The sequence below is a fragment of the Acomys russatus genome, chromosome 7 (genome assembly GCF_903995435.1).
Source record: "Acomys russatus chromosome 7, mAcoRus1.1, whole genome shotgun sequence".
Lineage (NCBI taxonomy): Eukaryota > Metazoa > Chordata > Mammalia > Rodentia > Muridae > Acomys > Acomys russatus.
This window is the reverse complement of record NC_067143.1, coordinates 8898622-8919458: the sequence shown is the minus strand read 5'-3', so window position 1 is coordinate 8919458 and position 20837 is coordinate 8898622. Positions and strand designations below refer to the sequence as shown.

At 47.8% G+C, this 20837-nt stretch overlaps 1 protein-coding gene across 1 annotated transcript; it reads right to left on the bottom strand.

Annotated features, from left to right (window-relative positions):
• Window positions 1-577: 577 nt before the first annotated feature.
• On the bottom strand, window positions 578-16317 carry Htatip2 (HIV-1 Tat interactive protein 2). Its single transcript, XM_051148611.1, has 6 exons — window positions 16271-16317; window positions 15601-15796; window positions 13260-13367; window positions 3512-3649; window positions 1607-1668; window positions 578-809 (listed from the first exon to the last, which is right to left on the bottom strand). The coding sequence occupies exons 2-6, from the start codon at window positions 15793-15795 to the stop codon at window positions 584-586; spliced, it is 729 nt and encodes a 242-aa protein (XP_051004568.1). The 5' UTR covers window position 15796; window positions 16271-16317; the 3' UTR covers window positions 578-583.
• Between the last annotated feature and the right edge of the window lie 4520 nt (window positions 16318-20837).

Below are 20837 nucleotides of genomic sequence, written 5' to 3'. Positions count from 1 at the left end.
GGGGCCATGACGCCATCCCGCTGTCCCTCAAGGGCCTTCGATGCACCTTCCCACTAATACCGTCACGATTATCAGCAACTGAAACAGCACCAGAATTTGTCTGTTTACTTTTATTCCTCAGCAAATTACAGAAACTTGTTCTATAGTTTCCGCGTTGACACGCAGTCCAGGCACAGTGTTCACTCAGCTACATGCAGCGCAACAACAGTACTGTGCAGCTCGGAGACTCGCCTACCTAGAGCGCTAGGTCTCTCTGCACAGGTGTCTTTGTTGGAGTGCTTCAAAGCTGGTCTCACAGCCAGGGGCCCTGGGACCTCCAGTGGCCATGGAAAACCATAGATCCCTGTCCTCAACCCACAAAGCCCAGGTTTGCAGTGCACCCCTGTCCTCCCAAAGCTCCCTAGGCGACTTATATGAACAGCCGGGCTCTCAACAGCTGGTGCAGAGACCTGCCATTTCCTGATGGGGACGTATGGCTGAGGCGAGGGACACTGCAAAAGACTACACAGGGACTTCTTATAGAACACAAAATGACTGATTTGGTGACAGGCACTGCAGTTTTTGAGAATGTCCTCTGTCACAGTCACAGCTTGGGCACACCACTGTCTTCCCCCAGGTGAAGGATGGCCTTGTTTTCCAGAAGTTCCATCCGTCCACTGCCGGGACTCACCAGGTTGTTCAGCATCGCTCTAACCACTGTCACCACAGGCACAGAGTGCCCACTGGCCCAAGAGTGTGGCAGGGAGCTGAAGAATTTCCTAGCCAGCCATTCTCCTGGACGAGACTCTTGCCTGTCACACAGTAGGACTCTAGAAGGCAGAGAAAGGTAGAGGAAGAGATGGCATGTGCGTTTGGACCTGACGGGATACTTCAGTGTGAGTCCTGTCAGCTGAAGGCCTAACCCCCAAGGTAATGCATTTGGAGATGGTTCTAAAAGTAATTATAAGGACAGGACTGCTGACCTTACAAGAAGCAAGGACACCAGATAATTTCCTGCATATGCACAAGCAAGGCCACATGAGGGCACATCGAGAAGGTGGCACTGCCAACAAGCCAACAAGGAGGGACACCTCAGCACACTCCACCCCAAGTGGTAACACTTTTGTCTCAGCCCTCCAACTTCCAGTTGGCTCATGTGGTGGTTGTAAAGTTTGATTTAGTGCATAAAGGGGATTTTAAAGAGACAAAAGAAGGGCTGGAGAGATGGCTCAGTGCTTAAGAGCACTTGATGCTCGTGCAAAGGAGCCAGGTTCAGTTCTCAGCACCCACATGATCACTCACAACCGTCTGTTACAACTCCAGTTCCCAGGGGTCTGGTGTACTTTCCTGGCCTCTGTGTGCATGCATTGCATAGACATCCACGCAGGCAAACAGTGATACACAAAAAATAAAAATATAAAGGCAAAAGAGCATTAAGTGAATAAAATTTAATATGTAAGGAGCATGCATATAGCAACTACTTCCAGGAAGTTCTAGATGATTCTGAAGCTTTTTTCAAAGCTGAAGGGTGGATCCTTCAGAGAAGCAATTCACCACTAGCCAACCCTGTTCTCAGATGCCTAAAGGTGCCCACCTCTCTACTTACTCCTGACAGCATAAAACTCACCCCGGCCGAAACACTGACAAGCGGTCAAACTTCAATTCTTCAACCTTGGCTTCCACTTCTCCCTGTTAAGATTCAGAAAAATTAAAAATAGAAATAAATGCCAGGCATCATGGTGCACACCTTTAATTCCCAGCACTTGGGAGGCAGAGGCAGGAGAATCTCTGTGAGTTCAAGGCCAGCCTGGTCTACAAAGCAAGTCCAGAACAGCCAAGGCTACACAGAGAAACCCTGTCTCAAAAAAACAAAAATAAATAAATAAATAAATAGAAATAAAATCAGTGTCTGACTAAGACCAATGCACTCAGATAAGGACAGAAGAGGGAGTCACTTGGGCTTGAAGATAATCTGCTTCTGCAGCTCTTAAGACTCACTAGTTAGTCCCAGTGGACAGACAGGAAGGAAGAGGCCATTTAATCCTGCCACCATGAGAGTGACTTGATACTGGACAATGTGTCAGTTGGATGCCCAACCACAAATGGGACATTGACATCACCCCCAAATCCCCAAGGCCCAGTGATCATTGCAGGGGAAGAAAGACTGTAAGAGACAGAGGTTAAGGGTGGAGCCAAGCCCTGTCTTCAGGACACGACAGGACCGTTGCATTCATGAACTCAGCAGCCGTGGTTGCCTGCAGCTCACAGCAGGGCCGCCAACATTCTAGCGTGGAGGTGGGTGGGGTTCACAAACTCTCTCCACTAACTTAGGAGCTGTGGACAGCTGGTGGCTTCCAGGGAAGGGACAGTGAGTGTTCTCTAAGGGTGTGGCCCCCAGCAGGTTGGTCATGCTCCAGGGGGCACGCCCCTCATTTAATAATGTCAAGACAGACCCAGAGTGGGTACACGAAGCATCAATTGCATCCCTTTCACTTCCTGCCAAGAGCTCTGGGCCCATGGTCACCTACTGACAGTATAGGCAGCTGTAATGCATCAGAAAAATATAGCAGCCAGGAGATGAGCCTCCACCCAGTGGATCGAAGATGACCCTCTGTATCAATCTGAGCATTAGCAATCCCCCACCCAGATCTCAAAAAAGAAAAAAAAAAGTGAAATTATAATTAGAAGAGGTTTAAAGTATAAATCCATGAATTTTCAAAGCAGGCATGTAATCAGAGAGGCCAGGGGAACTAATGTGACATTTTCTTCAAGGTCCAGTCAGTATGGAGACCAAGGCAGTGAAGGGAATAGACATAGGAAGCAATGAAGCATGGAGCCAAGAATTCAGGGGGTCGTGGCTGGAAAAAAAAAAATACAGAATGAGGATCCTTGAGTGATGTCTGCAAGGACAGCACAGAACGGATGACTGGCATTTATAAAGCTCCGACTCCATGCCCAGGGGAGGACTTTGAAACAAGTGCCTTTGACTCGGGTCACCAGACCAAAGCCCCTTCGGACGGAGGCATTTAAGCAAAAGGCAAGTGCGTTTCTGCGAAAGCATCTCACTCTGAGGAGTCTGGGGCGTGCTAACCTCCACGCACTGTGGACAGACTGATGACAGAGGGCCCTGTCCAGAGACGCACAGAACCAGGTCTGTCCTCAGACGCACAGAACCAGGTCTGTCCTCCTGCAGTAGCAGCGGCCCTATTTACAACGTCAAGGAAGGGAAACTCCTAGTTAAAATCAGAAAGAAAAAAAAACATGTCTTGTGGTGGCCACAAGGAAAGTGGAAGGGAAGGCATCCAAGGCTGGGGTTTCCTCTACGCCACCCTTGTACTGAGTAGTTCATGGCGGACACATCAGAGATGATCCTCACACCACGCCTGCCTTCTAAGTATGTTTCTCCCATAACAGTCTCTGCAGCTTTGAAAAATACTCGATATAATTTGCTTAATGTTTTCTTTAAAGAGTATACTGGTTACTTGGTACTGTCAATTACCCTCCGTATATGGAAGACAGAACATTCACAAACCTTTACTTGTAAGTATAAGAAACTGCTGGACTTATCGGCGCCCTTCGAGGACAGCAAGTTGAAATGTTTGCACCCTCCCGCTTTCGCCAGCTCTGCAGACTTCAGCACATAATCTCGGTCAACACGGACGAATCCTTCCTGGGGGTAAAAGGATGTGAGTTATTTCCTAATGTTCCATGCTTATGTTAAAGACGATTCTCCAGGGTAGGGTGGCAGGCTGGGAGGCCTAGGAGAACTGGAGAATCTAAATAAAAGCATCAAAGCCATCCTCAAAAGCCAGCCTCAGAGCCTGGGAAGGAGTCCAAGAGGGATCTGCCTCTTCCAGATGGACACAGCGGCTTCAGCAGCAGACATGAACTCACTATACCACGAGGATGGCAGTGAAACCCAAACAGCAAACAAGGCCCACAGAGAGCTGAGGGACCAGCAAAGTCCAGACGGAAACCTTGTTCTCAGTAACATGTGCTCCTCCTTTTCCCTCATTATTTATTTATTACTTATCCATTGATTGATTGATTGATTGACTGTGCTGCTCATCATTGACAAGCAAACACTCCGCCATGGAGCCACAACCCCAGCCCATTTCTCTCTCTCTCTCTCTCTCTCTCTCTCTCTCTCTCTCTCTCTCTCTCTCTCTCTCTCTCTCTCCACCCCCCTCCCTGCATCAGCTCCCTCTCCCATGCTGGAGTCTCTAAAGCAGCATACAGGAACACCCAGGCATTGGGAAAAGGGAAAACCTGATATCCAGTTCAGGGGCAGCCTTTACAAGATACTCTGAATGTTCTACGGCAAGGCATTTCCAATTGTTTAAAGACTGGTAAGTGCATGATCAAGAAATGTTGGAAAGGGACCCACCCAGGTAAGATGGCTCAGTGGTTAAAGGTGCTTGCCACCTTGAACCTGTGTTCAATCCCCAAGCCCGTGTAAAAGTGGAAGAAAAGAACCAGCTCTACAAATTGTGGCCTCCGTAAGTGTGCTTGGCTTGCTCACTAACACACACACACACACACACACACACATACACACACACACACACACACACACACACTTTTTAAGTGTTTGGGGAGGGCTGCTATGAGTCTGAAGACAGCCTGAGCTACAAAACCCAACAAGCTTGGAGACCCCCCGCCCCATGGCCCGACGTTCAGTCGAGGGAGGACAGTATTGAATCTTCATTCTTAATTCATCACATCAAAGGGTCAGTGATGGGAATCCAGAATGTAGAGTATTTTCACCCAAAAATATCTGAATAAAAAAGTAAACACAGTTAAGAATTAAAAACAAAACATATCTACAGGGTAATGGGGGAAAGGGAGAAAGAGTTACCCTGGAGCCACATCGAAGGGTACATGTTTTCACTCCCCAAAGTGAACTGAACCCAGGTCCTCTGCAGGAGCACTTAACCACCGAGCCATCTCCACAGCCCAGAACTCATCTCTTTACGAAGGAACTGTCATTATCTACGTCTTTGGTGTTTTATACCTCGACAATGAGACCTGAACACCTCAGTCGCTGGCCTGACCTATATGCCGACTCAAACTCATCTTTCTGCTGTTTAAAATTAGTGCATGGAGAGCCAGGTGGGGTGGGGTATGCCTGCAGTCACAGCACTTGGGAAGCTGAAGCAAGAAGATCCAGGGCAAGTTCCAGGCTGGCTTGGTTTTCATAGCAGATTCCTTACCAGCCAGGGCTACATGGCAAGACCATGCCTTCAAACACAATAAATAAATGGAAAAAAAAAAAAGTGAAGCAAACCAAATTTTAACCTTTATATAGGGAAAGAAAGAGTATGAAAATGTTCAATTTCTTGATTTCTCTAAGTGGAGATTTTAGACATACTGAGCATAGAGAGTGAAAACCCAAAAACTGCAGAGAAAGTTCCTCACTGGATCTCTCTTATATTTATTTCCTCCCTTTTTCCTAATTAAAAGCAATTTTAATAACTGGGGTATTACTCAGAATGCATAGCTGGCTAGTAACATAAATTTTGTCTTGTGTTAGCACAATACTTGGATTATTACAGCTTTCTGCATTCCATTGCTTTTTCTTTCCAGCAGTTTCTTTAAAAATACGAGCAGCTCAGCCAATCCTAAGCCTCCAGACCGACGCTATCTCTCCCCCTTAATCCAGGGCCAGGAGAGGGATAATTTGATTAAACTGACACCCTAATTTATTTGGCTTCAGCTCGGGATCAACCTCTCCTTAATAGAGTGTTGTCGCCCCCAATTGTTTGATGGAAATTAAAGTGACATAAATACCACGGCACGCTTTCAAGCTGACTAATCAGTGACGCCGCGTATCAATACCACTCCAGCCATCAGGCTCTGGCGGCGTCCCTCTTTTCACAGCCCTGCTAGCAACTGACAACAGCTCCTTGAAGGACCAGCACCCACGCCAACGCGTGGCCCCCCCCCCCCCAACCGCCCTCAGCCCATCATCCCCACTCAATGGGCTCTGATGACAAGGTGCCCACACCTTTCTCCAGAGCTCTTCTCCGGACAAAGCTAAATATTGTTTGATTAGCAATCAATGGCTGTTAATCCCAACTGACTTCACAAATCCTCTGAGCCCTCAAGCTCATTATAAATACGCACTTTTCCAAGCGCACTAAATTTTCAATTTTACTTCCCTCACTCTGACGGCGTGGCCTTTTAGCCGCTGAATGAGACGCTGAAGCGAAAAGGTCAACAGCTTCCAAGGACTCAGAAAACAAGCTGAGGTGAGGTCTCTGGGACTGGCTGGAGATGTCAATGTGTGGTAGGTTTGGGGGGGAGGGTTGGGGTGCCATAAGAAAGAATCTCTTTATACATGGAAAGACCTGGCTTTACTCTTATTCCAGTTCTTGCTCGCTACTACTGAAACAAAAAAACAGTTGAGAAACAAACTTCAAAGGCCATTCTGTATCCTAGAGACAATGTTTCTGAAACACTGTACCTCACTGTCTAACCACACAGGAGCCAGGCCTCTCCCCGAGAGCGTTAGTTAGTTCGTTGTGCTAGTGAGTTTTCAAATCCCACAGCCAGTGTGTCCCACTCAAAGATGGAGCAACTTTGTACAGTAAAGAACTAAGTTTCTACCTGTAGGCTTCTTTCCCAGGATCGACGCAAAAGATTGCATCTCGGCAGACATGTGCTCAGGGGCCCCAGCACAAGTGTAGAGTCAGGAGTCTTATTAAAATCCAAACATACAAAAAATGCATCTTCGCCAGGCGTGGTGGTGCACACCTTTAGTCCCAGCACTGCAGCGGAGGCAGAGGCAGGTGAACTTCTGTAAGATGGAAGCCAGACTGGTCTATAGAGAGAGTTCCAGGACAGCCAGAAACCGAGGTTTCCGAAAAACCCTGTCTCAGAAAAAAATAAAACAAACAAACAAACAAACAAATGCATCTTCTAATCGTTTTTTACCAATGTCTGAAAACTAATTAACAACACTGTAACACTGTGGTTCTAGAACAATGCATCTTTATTGTCATTTTCTTGTTGCTTTGAGATAGGGTCTCACGTAGCTCAGGCTGGTCTCAAACTCACTTACGTAGCCAACAGTGATGTCTAAGTCCTGATCTTCCTGCCTCTACCTCCCGAGGGTGAGGATTACAGGCCAAGAACAATTCATGTCAGTAAGTGTGATAGTTTGAGTGAGAAGTGTCCCACCCCCCTCTAATTGGTGGCACTGTTTGGGATGTGGCCGTGTTGGAGGAAGCAGGCTTTGCGGTTTCAAAGCCTGCACAATTCCCAGCCATGTTGGAGGAAGCAGGCTTTGCGGTTTCAAAGCCTGTACAATTCCCGCTGGGCTCTCTGTTTCCTGCAGGTGGTTCAGAATCTAAGCCCTCAGTCTGCTGCCTCTGCTCTGCTATCATGGACTCTGACGCTGGAACCATAAGCCCAAATAATCCCTTCTATAAATGGCCGTGGCCATGGTGTTTTACCACAACAATCTAACTAATGCAAGACAGATACACACTGAGAGCACCAGAACATTCTGGAACAACCAACGGTCTCTAGGCCATTCCTGAGGAGAAAGACCTATCACTATAGAAATCATAAGCTGTGATTCTCTTTAGGGTTCTTTATCCTTCATCTCTTTTCAGTTCAAGCCTAAATCAGACTGAAAAAGAGATGCTGACAGATGGAGAGCTGTATCTCCTGAAATTCCACGAGTGTGTGTGTGTCCTGGATGGCGCCTCTCTAGCTAATAATACACAGAAATGAGAGATAGCTCTTTCTTAGAGAAAAAGCACAGAAACGCACGCCAAACCGCGACTGGGCATTCCTGAGCCCATCACTGCACTCCTTTCAGCCACTCTGAAGGTGGGAGGGAATTTCATGCTAGACAAGGAGGGGTGGTCATTAGACCCAACCTCCATACTCAAGGATACAGAGCTACCTGTTATCCTACAGGACTTGCGATCTGGGTCCTTGGCACTACTAAGGACTTCACCATTTCACACACACCCCAATCAAGTAAAACAATGGAACTCAGAACAAGGCTGGGGATCTTCCCCCTTTCCCCAACCCCTCCCCGCCTCAAGACAGGGTTTCTCTGTGTAGCCCTAGCTGTCCTGGACTCACTTTATAGACCAAGCTGGCCTCAAACTCACAGTGATCCACCTGCCTCTGCCTCCCAGATACTGGGATTGTAGGTATGCGCCACCACGTTTGGCAACAGGGCTGGAGATTTTATCCTGTAGAGCAACAGGACCAAATATGCTGGCTGTGAGGGGCTCTGCTAATACCTACACAGATCTGCCATTACCACACAAAAGCAGCCATGGGTCACATGAGATGTGGCACCCTTGGCTGTGTTCTAACCAAACTTTACCTATAGACACTAAAAGTTGAACTTACTGTGTTGCCTGTGGCATAACTTTTTCAGGCATTTTAAAAACATGCTCACGGGCCATACCAAAAAAATGATGGCAAGTGGTACTCAACACCCAGTCTGGATGATCAGAGCATATTATTGGAATCAGAAGGCATGAGAGTCTACAGATGCCTACCTAATAAATGTTGCAGTGGCTGCATTAATCATTTTAACAGCATCAAGAATTTGACAGTACCCACAAACCTGGAGTGCTAGAGTCCACTGCTAACGGGAAATACACAAAGGGGTGAAACTACCCAACTCGATATCAAATCCTTCTCATACTGCACACATGGGAACTGCATTATTTCCTGCAGTGTCCTTGATTTTTGCTTTCCAAGGTACATTAGTTCGCCAAGGGTATCTCAGCCTTCACTTGACCACATGGCTTGCTGAAAAGCAAGGTTATTAGAACTACAGTGCTTGGGAAACCAGTAGGTGTAAAAGATGAATATAACTCCATGGCTCCCAAAAGCAAGTCCCACAGGGAAGCAAGATCAGCTACATTGGGCTCTCCCAAGGGACCTGCAGAACAGACTCCAAGCTTCTAACCTCAGAGGGGCTCATCCAGCAGGTCTGGGTTAGGGCCAAGTCAGAAAGCCATTCCACCTGTGGCCTGTGGGTGTGGAAGGAAGGTTGGCATCTCAGCAGCCACTGCTGAAAGAAACTGCTTTCCAAAGAGCTGAAGGAAGCTACGGCTTCTGCCTAGCATGAGCTCTGACGGTAATCCGAACACATGGAAATCCATGGGTTAAACAACAGTCTAAGTCCTAGCTCCAGAACCTCCGCACGTAATCTTTTGGAGAGAGAGTCGTTGCAGATGTAATTCCTTATGATGAGGCTGTACTGAGCAAGATGGCCCCTCGTGGGATGCCAACAACTCCTGTCCGCATAAAACAAGGCAATATGAACACCAGCACCTAGGGGAAGTGTCATGTTCAAAGGCAACCATCAGAAGGCAGGGTGAGAGCGCAAAAGGGAACCCTTCCATCAGGGAACCGATCCCCTAACACCCTGACCTTGGACTTGTCATCTGCAAAGTTGTGGGACCACACATGCCACTGCTTAGCCGATGCCACTTTGTTGGGGTGGGGGAAGGGACGGGGGGGGAGGGGTGTCTTAGACTATCCCACAAAGGGTCAAAGGGGGACTCGCTAGCTACTGAGAGAATCTGAGCACTGAAACAGACACCCAAGTGTTTTCCAAGTTTCTCTACTGGAAACTCAGATTGTTGAGACAGAAAGACGGTGTAGCCCTGTAACGGACAGCTGCTGAAAGATATGAGGCCTGGCATCAGCTTTGCGGTATCCATCTGATTAACTACTTGGCTAGTCACTCTCCAAAGAGGGCTAGTCACCCAGAAGCGCAGCAGGGATGAACCCAGAGAGCCACAAGCTCCTCTGAACCGTGACCCCTAGCCACCTGTGCTGTCACCCCTTAAACTAAGCTGCTACCTCTGAACACCATATCACACTGAATCCAAATTAGCTTTTTTTTTTTTTTTTTTTTTTTTTTAAGGTCTCTCTGTTCTTTGCTTTGGAGACAGAGTCTCACACACACCAGGCTAGTCACACAAGTCTGGACTCCTTGGTCCTTCTGCTTCCACCCCAAATGCTGGGAACACAGGCATTTACCACCACACCAGCCCTTAAAAGACCTGGTGAGCTGAGTCCCACATCTAGAACCTACAGGAAAAAAAGGCCAGATGGCATGGTACGCAGAGTATTACTAAGGCAAGGTGGGAGGCAGGTGAGAGAATATCCTGGAAGCTTGGAGGCCGGCTAGCCTGAAGCATGGGCAAGGTGGGAGACTCCCAAAAGTTGTCCTTTGACCTCCACATATGCACCTTAACACATGAGCCTGTGTGCATGTGCACCCCTGACCCCTCACCCCTGCACACACACCTTTCGAGAGGCAGCAACAGCTTACTTCCTGCCAATCATCTCTTGGTCCTTTATTTTATTTTTATTTATTTATTTATTTGGTTTTTCAAGACAGGTTTCTCTGTGTAGCCCTAGCTGTCCTGGACTCTCTTTGTAGACCAGGCTGGCCTGAAACTCATAGTGATCCACCTGCCTCTGTCTCCTGAGTGCTGGGATTAAAGGTGTGCACCAACACGCCTGGCTTGGTCCTTTAATACTAACTCATTTCTGAGACTATTTACCCCTTCAGTATTCATTAATTACCTTTATCTTTTCAAACTGATTTTAAAGACAAACAAAAGATACTGAGTGGTCTCCAATGGAGGTGGGAGCCACTCTGGTTTAAAAAACCAAAAACCAAAAACCAATACATACATATTGAAACTAGCTCTGGGATACCAGAAGAAATAAAATTAGATTTCAGGGTCATCCAGGGCAAAGGTTAAGAAATAGGCCTACAGGAGATAATCGGGCCAGCTGCAGGGAGGAACCAGCCTTTCCACCCACCGGAGATAGAGTTGCTAAGAGACCCAGTTTTATGGCCACATTCCTTCCTGCCCATCGGAGATAGGGTTAATAAGAAACTAGACACTTCCCTGGACAAGGTAATAAACAAAGAGAACAAAGAAAGCTAAGCCATGAGTGGTCTTGGTGCCTTTTTCTGTAGCCTGTCACCTTTAGACATTAGGCCTCCTTCTGTTACTCAACCAATAGGCGCTTGCCAGGCTGGAGCTCCCCTGCTTTGGAGCACTGGGAGGGATAGGAATCTATAAATTTACCCTCAGCTCAGAGTTCGAGGCTCTTTCTGGATACCACCACCAGAGTCCAGCGCGAGCCGAAAAACTAAAGGCCCTCATGTGTATTGCAACGGTATTGGGTCCTGGTGGTCTTCTTTGGGGTTCTTGCGATCTGGCGCGGCAGTTCCAATGCAACATTTAGCACTGCCCCTCAACAGCTTAAGCTCTCTGCCTCACTCTATGCTTAATGCAGCAGTTCACGTTTGCTGAGTCATCGTCAAACCCAGGCTGGAGCCTGAAGCTGGAAGCTGCAGTGTACCGGACACAGAAGTTCTTCAGTGCTTTTGGAGGACACGCTTCTTATGACTGACCTAGGACAGGAAGGACTGCACTAGCTGAGCAGTAACATGACCCCTTCTAGAGGAAGAAATGCAATGCTTGGAAAAATGAGTTTCTTGGAAATCTAGGTGTAGCCCTGAGCTTCCAGGTTGGAAGTGCAGAACTACATAGGAACTAATGCCCACCCCAGCTTGAAGCATTTATAGGATTACCTTCTCTGTCACCAAGAAGCCTGGAGAGACACAACTACTTCTCTGCTGGCAGGAACCCACAGTTCAGGACCACATCAATCTACTGGTTTATAAAAACTACTATCAGTGGGGCTGAAGAGATGGCTCGGGGATTAAGGGCAGGTACTGTGTTTTCAAAGGACCTGAGTTCAATTCCTAGCACTCACACCGGGAGGCTCACAACCACCTCTAAGTCCAGTTCCAGGTAGATCCATACCTCTGGCCTCCATGAGCACTGGTAAAGTGAACACACACACACACACACACACACACACACACACACACACACACACATTTACTTTAAAAGATAAAAGTAAAATCTCAAAAAAAGAAAAAAAAAAAAAAAACTCTAGTGTAAGTCACTGTAGAGGTTAATATTGTCAGCTTGACCTGACCTGAAAACAAGCCTCTGGCATGTCTGTAGGGTGGTTCTAGATTGAGTTAATTGAGCTGAAAAGCCACAACTCAAATGCAGGTGGCACTATTCCATGGGCTGAGGTACCAAAGTGAACGGGGTCCTGGCATCATCTTTCTGTTTCCTGACTGACAACGTAAGCTGCCTCATGTTCCAGCCACTATGCCTTCCCCACCTAGCTGGACTGAGGGCTCAAACTGTGAGGCAGAGTAGACCCCAACTTCCTTCGGTTGCTTCATCACGTACTTGTCACCGTGATGAAAAAGCAGTTAATACAATCATCATGGCAGAATCAATGTCCTACATATTTAATAGATATGTGGACTCCAGCAAGCAAATCCTGCCAGAGGAATAAACCACACTCAAGAGCCAACTGAATATGATATATGAATGTTTGTCCAGGATGTCTATTAGAAACCATGACTTTTAACTATGCGGTAAACTATGGCTTCTGGATAGGGGCTGACTCAATTTAGTACACCGTTAAAAAGAAAATAAAATGTGCATTAAAGCAGTTTTGCGTCAGTGAGGGCTGAGTCATCCCTGGGTTGAGTCACTGCCGATGGCTAAGTCATCAGGGGGGCTGACTGAATCGTGCCTCTGGGTTTTGATGATCTAGATCCCAGCTTTAAAGGATGGCTTTGAAAGCAGGTTGGAGCAAATGCATGAGAGAGAAGGCTTCAGGCCATTTCTTATGAGAAGAAATACAAAGCTTACCACCCACAGCGTGAGCCAACTACTTTTGCCCAGAGGCTGTTGGCTGCTAACCTTAACCAAGGGTTGTTGTGATGATTATAGTCTCTGCCATGGGCTCGATTGTATAAATATTTGTGACGTATGCAGTATTCAGGCCTTAACTCAGAGGCTATTACGAAGAAACCATGACCCTATCTGCAGTGCCTGGTGTATAATACAGATGAAGCAGCAGATGGAATCGTAAGCACATTTTACATTTAAGCACTGCAGCAGCATGCCCCCCAAGAAAAACAGTAAGCAAGGAAGGAACCCACGAGGCTGCAGAGACATCTCAGCAGTTAGGTCTCAAAGTGCTTCTGCAGAAGACCCGGTACCCATGTCAAGTAGCTGACAAACAACTGTAACACCGACGCCCCCTTCTGGACTCATGAGGACATACACCCCTACACACATACTCATAAAATGAAGTAAATCTTTCAAAGAGAGGAGGGAGGAGGTCCACAATGGTCCTGGCCAGTAAGGAGAGAAAGGGGTGTATTTCCTGCTCACCGCTCCGGCTTTTGCTCTGGTGGTGCCCAGGCAACAGAATCCAACATCGTGGCCTTGAAAGGCAGAAGCGTACTCGTCCAGCTTTTCAAAATCCACCACTGCTTGATTCTAGAGAAGGAAGGACATACACTTAAAAGAGAGATGAAACATTCCTTAAGATGAAAAGAATAAATGACAAAAATGATTATTAATCTAAGCTCATAACAACAAATGTGCCAAATCTCCCTTTTCCCACAAAAAACAAAAAACAAACAAACAAAAAAAACAAAAAAGAAATCCAAAAAACAAAAACAAAACCAATTAATTTGAAGTTGAGCAGAGAACTCAGTGGCCAAGTGTTTGCCAGGTACATGCAAGGAGGCCCTGGGTTGGGTACGAAGCAATGAAAACAATTACATCAGAACTGGAAATCAGTGATGCACAAGTATTGTCCACAGAACATGTAATGCAGTAGGGTGAATTGGATTTCAACTATCAAGGTCATGTGTACCTCACTTTTGGGAAAAGGAAAAAAAAAAAAAAAAAAAATCAATCTATACTTTACCTGGAAGGAAACCGTTCCAGTATGAGGTAGAAACAGAATGGTGATTGAAATCTCAAAAAAGATCTGCGTTCAAACCTGGTATTTATTGATAATACAATTGTGGCCAACCTTTTATTTATTTTTTATTGATTTTATGTGTATGGACTCTGCCTGCATCCATGTCTGTGCACCAAATACATGTAGTGTCAGAGGTGGCCAGAAGAGGTCACTTGGATCCCCTGGAGCTGGAATTAAGGGATGGCTGTGAGCCACGATGTGGGTGGTGGAAATCAAACCAGATCCTCTGGAAGAGCAGCCAGTGCTCTTAACTTTGGAGCCATCTCTCCAAACCTGTGGCTACTTGTTGATCACGTGTATGCCTCAGTTTTGTTCAGCTGAAATGTCTGGATCGTAATTTTTCCTTTAATCCATTAGAATCGGCCAGAAGGAACCTAAGACAGAGGCATCTTCTTAGGACTCCTTCCAAACACTATGAGTCAGCCTCTGAAGTTGCACAGCTCCCCACCTCCTTCTTTAGTCAGTATCTGTCTGTCTCTCTCTTGCCTCCCTCCCCCTTTCTCTCTCTCTCTCTCTCTCTCTCTTCTCTGTCTTTTTCTAAAGGACAGGGTGGCTTTAAACTTCCTATGTAACTGAGGCTGACCTTGAACTTGTGACCCATCCACCTCTACCAGTTAGGATCCTTGTTCATCTACCAACTGAGAGTCCTGCGTCCCTGGCCCCGTTTTCTTTTCCTCTGTGGTATTTCCAATCTATGCTAAAACTGGCACATGCTAGGCAAGCTAAGAGAGGGGGCACTTACCCGTATCCCAACATTATCAAAAACAGAGGCTCGGGAACTGAGTTCAAGGCCAGCCTACACTAGCTAGAGCAGCACTGTCCTCAAACCTAAGAGTTTAGGATTGGCAGCAAACTCCCAGTGTTCCATTCCCCAGGAGTCCAAATGAAATCTTGGGGGGGGGGGGCACTACCTTTAGTTCCTTCAGGAGGATTTTCCTGGCACAGTATATACTACACTAAAGAAAAAATAAAATAAAATAAAGCCTGGTTAAGAGACTCTAAACACCACCAAGGCTCACTTACAAAGCAAAAAGTTCTGAAGCACCTGGCATTTTTTAAACGAAACAACCTGGAAGCCATGGGAACCAAGGACACATATTTGCAAGTGTGCGCACCTGGCAAACCATCCCTCTGTGGGACCCATGGGAGACTGCATTGTGGTCCCAGCAGCACACTACGCTGTTTAATTTGCTGCAGTTGGTAGGTAACTCTTGTTTACTGGAGAACAGAACGTCCACGAAGTTCTGACTTAAAATACTTGGGCTTTATTACCAGATGGAAGTCTGCCATTACCGCTTGCTGTAACTTACAAGGAAGGCAATATGCATTTAGAGACACAAGCCTGGGAGTCAAGCAGGGCAGATTCCTACTTGGAAGAAACTCCACCTGTCCTTGTCACTCTTTCCCACGCTGATATTGTGAAGTACACACGTGGGCAAAATGAGCAAGCAGCGTACTCTAGGAACTATGAACAGCACTTTTTCTCTGACCGCCATTCTCCAACGCAGTCTACGTTCCAGATATACCAGACCGGCATTGCAGAACGCTATAGGATTAAAAACAGGCCGACAACCAGGGCTTGCTAGAAGGGCTCCTTCTAGATCAAGCGTGCCCAATTTTGATAATTTGTCCATCTCCACCACCACTTGGCAAAGGTTAGCCTTTGCTCATGGACACCTTCCCCTCGGCAAAAACGATCGCGGCTACATTTCCTTTTTTAGCCCCAGCTCAAATACCCACCACATTTTTATAAGCTTCTTCCTCGAAGGTGAGCTCCCTCCGGCCAATCAGAGTTACTTTGGAAAACAGGTTCTGTCTCAGGATTTCTTTTAAAAGCACTCTGCCGGTTTCCCCGCTGGCGCCCAAAATAAAGACGGATTTATTCTGCATTTTGAAGTCTTCCCGAAGCTTCGGCAGAGCCTCCTTGTCCGCCATGCTGGGGAAACAACACCCACTGGTACTGTCTCAAAGTACAAGGGGACAGTCTTTACCTGGGCGGTTGGGGGGGGGGGCGGGGGGAGGGACAAGGGTTGTTATCTCTACACTGGCTCACTCTACACAGTCCTGGCCCTGGCAAAGTGCTGAGTCACAGCAGGGCTACTGATGGTGGCCAAACCAAGCACCTCACAGGTGCCCAGGCAGATGCACCCAAGTGTCTCCCTCTCTCTCCATGGTAACCCTACCTGTCCCGGGCAGGGCTTCAGGACTCAGCTCCATTCCCTACCCGGGGTTACCTCGGGCCATCCCCGGACCCCACGTTCCCACGCCGCAGCAGGAGCACTGAGGCCACCAGCGCGGCTACCACAGCGCCCAGCACCGTGGGACCGAGCATCACTCCGCCTGCTGCCTGCTACTCGACCCTCTCTCCTCCTCCGGGGTGGAATCTCCCCTTAGCTCAGCCGCTGCCTACCCGCCTTGGCCTCTTCCGGGTGACAGCGTGATCGTGGCCCCGCCCCCACGGAAAGCCGGAGCTGAGCACTGGACCCGCCCCTGCTCCGGAGCCGCACCCCGGGCCGCGTCCGTGCCTCCCCGGGCTAGCTGCAGTCAGTTACTGGGCTGTGCTTACCCCCAGCCCCAGACTTCCTTCCCCCGCCCCCCACTCCCCTCCCCCACACAACCCTCCCTGCAGTTCTTCCTAATCGCCTGGAGACAGAGCCTTCAGGTTTCGGCTAAAACGCATATCAGACTTGAACCTATGTCTCCAATTGTAATTTCCATCATGTATTGAAAGGTATCATCCACCCCAGGTTAAAATTGTGCCCCTTTGGGGCTGGAGTAGTTAAAACCACTGACTGTTCTTCCAGAGTACTTGAGTTCAATTCCCCAGCATCCACATGACTGCTCACAGCTGTCTGTAATCTAGCGCCAAGTGATCTGTCACCCTCACACAGACATACATGCAGGCAAAACACCAATCCACATAAAATAAAAAATAAATAAACCATTAAAAAAAAAAGTACCCCTTCTCAGACAGGGGAGGTAGCATGTAGCTCAGTTAGAATGGAGCTCTGGGTTCCATACCCAGCACTAGGTACATTGAATGTGGTGGCACAAGCTCATTACCGGCAGGTAGAGGAAGGAGGATCATCCTCCTTGGAAAAAGAGAGTTCTGAGTTCTAGGGCAGCCTGGAGTGTATGAGCTCCTGTCTCAAGAGCTGAGAACATGTTGGGAGGAAGCTCTCAGCAGATGTGGGAGAGGGAAGCAAAAAGAAGGCGTCAGATTCCATGGGGCTGGAGTTGCAAGCAGGTGTGCGCTCTCTGCATGTTCTGGGAGGAGAGCATCATGAATTAATTCTTAACCACTGAGTCATCTCTCCAGCCCAGGACAAGCTGCTTTTAAAGATGCTGCGAGGAGTTTGCTACTCAGTTATATGAGAACATCACTATGGAAGCAGAAGTCACTATGGAGGGGTGTCACTATGGAGGGGTGTCACTATGGAGGGGTGCCACTATGGAGGGGTGTCACTATGGAGGGGCATCACTATGGAAGGGTGTCACTATGGAGGGGTGTCACTATGAAAGGGTGTCACTATGGAGGGGTGTCACTATGGAGGGATGCCACTATGGAGGGGTGTCACTATGGAGGGATGCCACTATGGAGGGGTGTCACTATGGAGGGGTGTCACTATGGAGGGGTGTCACTATGGGGGTGTCACTATGGAGGGGTGTCACTATGGAGGGGTGTCACTATGGAGGGGCATCACTATGGAAGGGTGTCACTATGGAGGAGTGTCACTATGGAAGGGTGTCACTATGGAGGAGTGTCACTATGGAAGGGTGTCACTATGGAGGAGTGTCACTATGGAAGGGTGTCACTATGGAGGAGTGTCACTATGGAAGGGTGTCACTATGGAGGGGTGTCACTATAGAGGGATGTCACTATGGAGGGGTGTCACTATGGAGGGGTGTCACTATGGAGGGGCATCACTATGGAGGAGTGTCACTATGGAAGGGTGTCACTATGGAGGAGTGTCACTATGGAAGGGTGTCACTATGGAGGGGTGTCACTATAGAGGGATGTCACTATGCAGGGGTGTCACTATGGAGGAGTGTCACTAAGGAGGGTGTCACTATGGAGGGGTGTCACTATGGAGGGGTGTCACTAAGGAGGGTGTCACTATGGAGAGGTGTCACTATGGAGGGGTGCCACTATGGAGGGGTGTCACTATGGAAGGGTGTCACTATGGAGGGGTGTCACTATGGGGGTGTCACTATGGAGGGGTGTCACTATGGGGGTGTCACTATGGAGGGGTGTCACTATGGAAGGGTGTCACTATGGAGGGGTGTCACTATGGGGGTGTCACTATGGAGGGGTGTCACTATGGGGGTGTCACTATGGAGGGGTGTCACTATGGGGGTGTCACTATGGAGGGGTGTCACTATGGGGGTGTCACTATGGAGGGGTGTCACTATGGAGGGGTGTCACTATGGAGGAGTGTCACTAAGGAGGGTGTCACTATGGAGAGGTGTCACTATGGAGGGGTGCCACTATGGAGGGGTGTCACTATGGAGGGGTGTCACTATGGAGGGGTGTCACTATGGGGGTGTCACTATGGAGGGGTGTCACTATGGGGGTGTCACTATGGAGGGGTGTCACTATGGGGGTGTCACTATGGAGGGGTGTTGCTATGGAGGGGTGTCACTATGGGGGTGTCACTATGGAGGGGTATCATTATGGAAGGGTGTCACTATGGAGGGGTGTCACTATGGGGGGTGTCACTATGGAAGGGTGTCACTATGGAGGGGTGTCATTATGGGAGGGAGGTCACTAAGGAGGGAATGTCCTTAGGATCTATTTGCTCATAGTAGCTCAAAAGAGAGATGCTTAGGGAGAGTGAGCACATGGTAACTGGAAGGGAACTGGGCTTCTAGTCTTCTACTTAAAAAAAAAATGTGATAACACACACTGAGTACTGTTTAGTACTGTATATATTACTGATTTAACACTTTCAGCATCCTTTGAAGAGGGTTAAGAGGTCAGAGGGAGGGAAGGCAGAAAGAGGGTGGGAGGGAAGGAGGGAGGGAAAAGAGGGAGGGAAGGGAGAGAACAGACATTCTTTTTAGAAACAACATTAGACACAATTCATTTCACAGGTTTTACAGGCAGGAAGGAGCAGAAGGAAATTCAGACAGATGAGGGAGAAACCAGGAAAATGGCTGTAGACGCCACCGCAGTTCTGACATGACTCTGACTAGCTGGTGTTCAGGCCGGAAAGCCAGTTCTCCAGGGCCTGCAGTATGTGTTAGCTCTGGTGCCCCTGTATGCAGGAAAGAGACTCAGCCTTGCCTCCCCTGCTCCGGAGTAATTGCAGATATCAAGCACCAGAGGGCGCCAGAGAAGGTTGAAATGTTTGTTCTCTGGGATAGGTGCATGGTGGAAAAGGCCTAATTTTTATTTATAAGGAAGTTTACAGTTGGTTCTCTGGAACAATTATGCGTGTGAGTTTACAGTCTGGTACCTTCAGTATGAGTGGGGTAGGTCATAAATAAATAAGCAATGTTGGAGGGTTCAGAAAGCAAAGAGTTGTCCTGTTAAAGAGTGTGTGCATTCAGTCAACTGCTTTCTGTGGGCCCTGTGGATGCTAAACACAGAGGATAGAAAGACAGGTGGAATCACATTTTCTGCTGAACACACTCGTAACAAGCTTTATGCTACTTTGCCAATTTTTTATTGGAAATTCTTACACCCTCCCTACTAAATTCTTTAGGGGAAGTGTGTGCCGGTTGAGTCAGGTAAGCACAGCAGGTTTAGGCTAGGACTGTATTTGGTTTGGGTTACACACCCACCCCCTTCTTGTAATAATGCATTTGTAGGTTATTCCTTCACCTGTGGGCTTTATGTATACACCCTGTCCAAACAAGTCTCCTAGCAACCACAAGACTCCCTCAAGCCCCCGTCTACACACGGGGTGGGGGGCTTTTCTCACCTCTGAACAAGATAGGCATTTATTCACCCTAGTAACAAGATTTAAGCATTTTCTGTTCAAATGTATTCTCAGTAAGTGTGCCCTAGAAAGACTAGAAGGTTCAATCAGGCCTAAACTGGTCTTGGATGCATGCACAATAGTCACCTTTTAGGGTGAATCTCTAGTTACCATCTTATGCCCATGCATAATCAGGGGTGCATATGATTAAAGTCAGATGCATTATGGGGAGGGACATGCACAGTAAGTAGGGAAATGATTGTATAACCTACCTATCAATCAAAATAGAGTCACCCAAACCCTGAACCTTAGTTGCCAGCTTCCTCCTTTTCTTGAGCCCCTACCCTATGAAACCCAAACAATAGTTGGGGCCCCTGAGTATATTCATGCTTGGCCTTCTGTCAGTTTTGACAGTGTCCCCCTTTCTGATCTTTACCCTGAAAGAAAATTATCTTGATACTTTCACAAATCTCTGTGAGTCTTTCTTTTCATTTCTTTGGATAAGAAGCCAAGAACCTGCCGACACCCGGCCCAGACCTTGACTCCAGGTAAGTAACAGGCGGTTCCCGAGGCTTTGGAGGAAGACAGCTGACCCCCTTTGTGTCACTCTCCTTTTATCCTGGTCCCTCACTTGTGCTGTTGAAGATTAAATGGACACTCCACGGCGAGTGCTTGAATGTATGTCATAGTTAAGAGCCCAGGCTGTGCTATCCCTCAGTACTATGTAGGCTCAGGAATCCAGCCGCAGAGACTCACCACAGGGCGGGAAGTGGAGCCCTGTTGATCTCACTCACACATTCTACAGATAAGAAGACTGCCACCTGCTGGCTGTGCTGGCACAGCGACTCCCTTTAAACTGCCAAAGCCTTTATAAAGGGGAAATCAGTCCACCCCGCAAAGCTGTGGCAGGAATCAGATGATGTAACGTGCAGGAAGCTCTCTGCAGTATAACATGTCAGCGCTCACCCCTTCAAGCTGTGCTCTGGCTTAGTTGCGTTTGCCTCCATGATCCCGGACAGAAACCACCTGCTCCTGGTACCTAAGAGTTTCAGC

Excerpts from the sequence above, each read along its gene's own strand:
- Htatip2 (XM_051148611.1), bottom strand. The coding sequence starts at position 15,795 with ATGGCGGACAAGGAGGCTCTGCCGAAGCTTCGGGAAGACTTCAAAATG. Across the intron at positions 13,368-15,600 it reads AAGAAGCTTATAAAAATGTG|AATCAAGCAGTGGTGGATTT; the intron begins GTGGGTATTTGA and ends TTCCTTCTCTAG. Across the intron at positions 810-1,606 it reads TTGTCAGTGTTTCGGCCGGG|AGTCCTACTGTGTGACAGGC; the intron begins GTGAGTTTTATG and ends TCTGCCTTCTAG.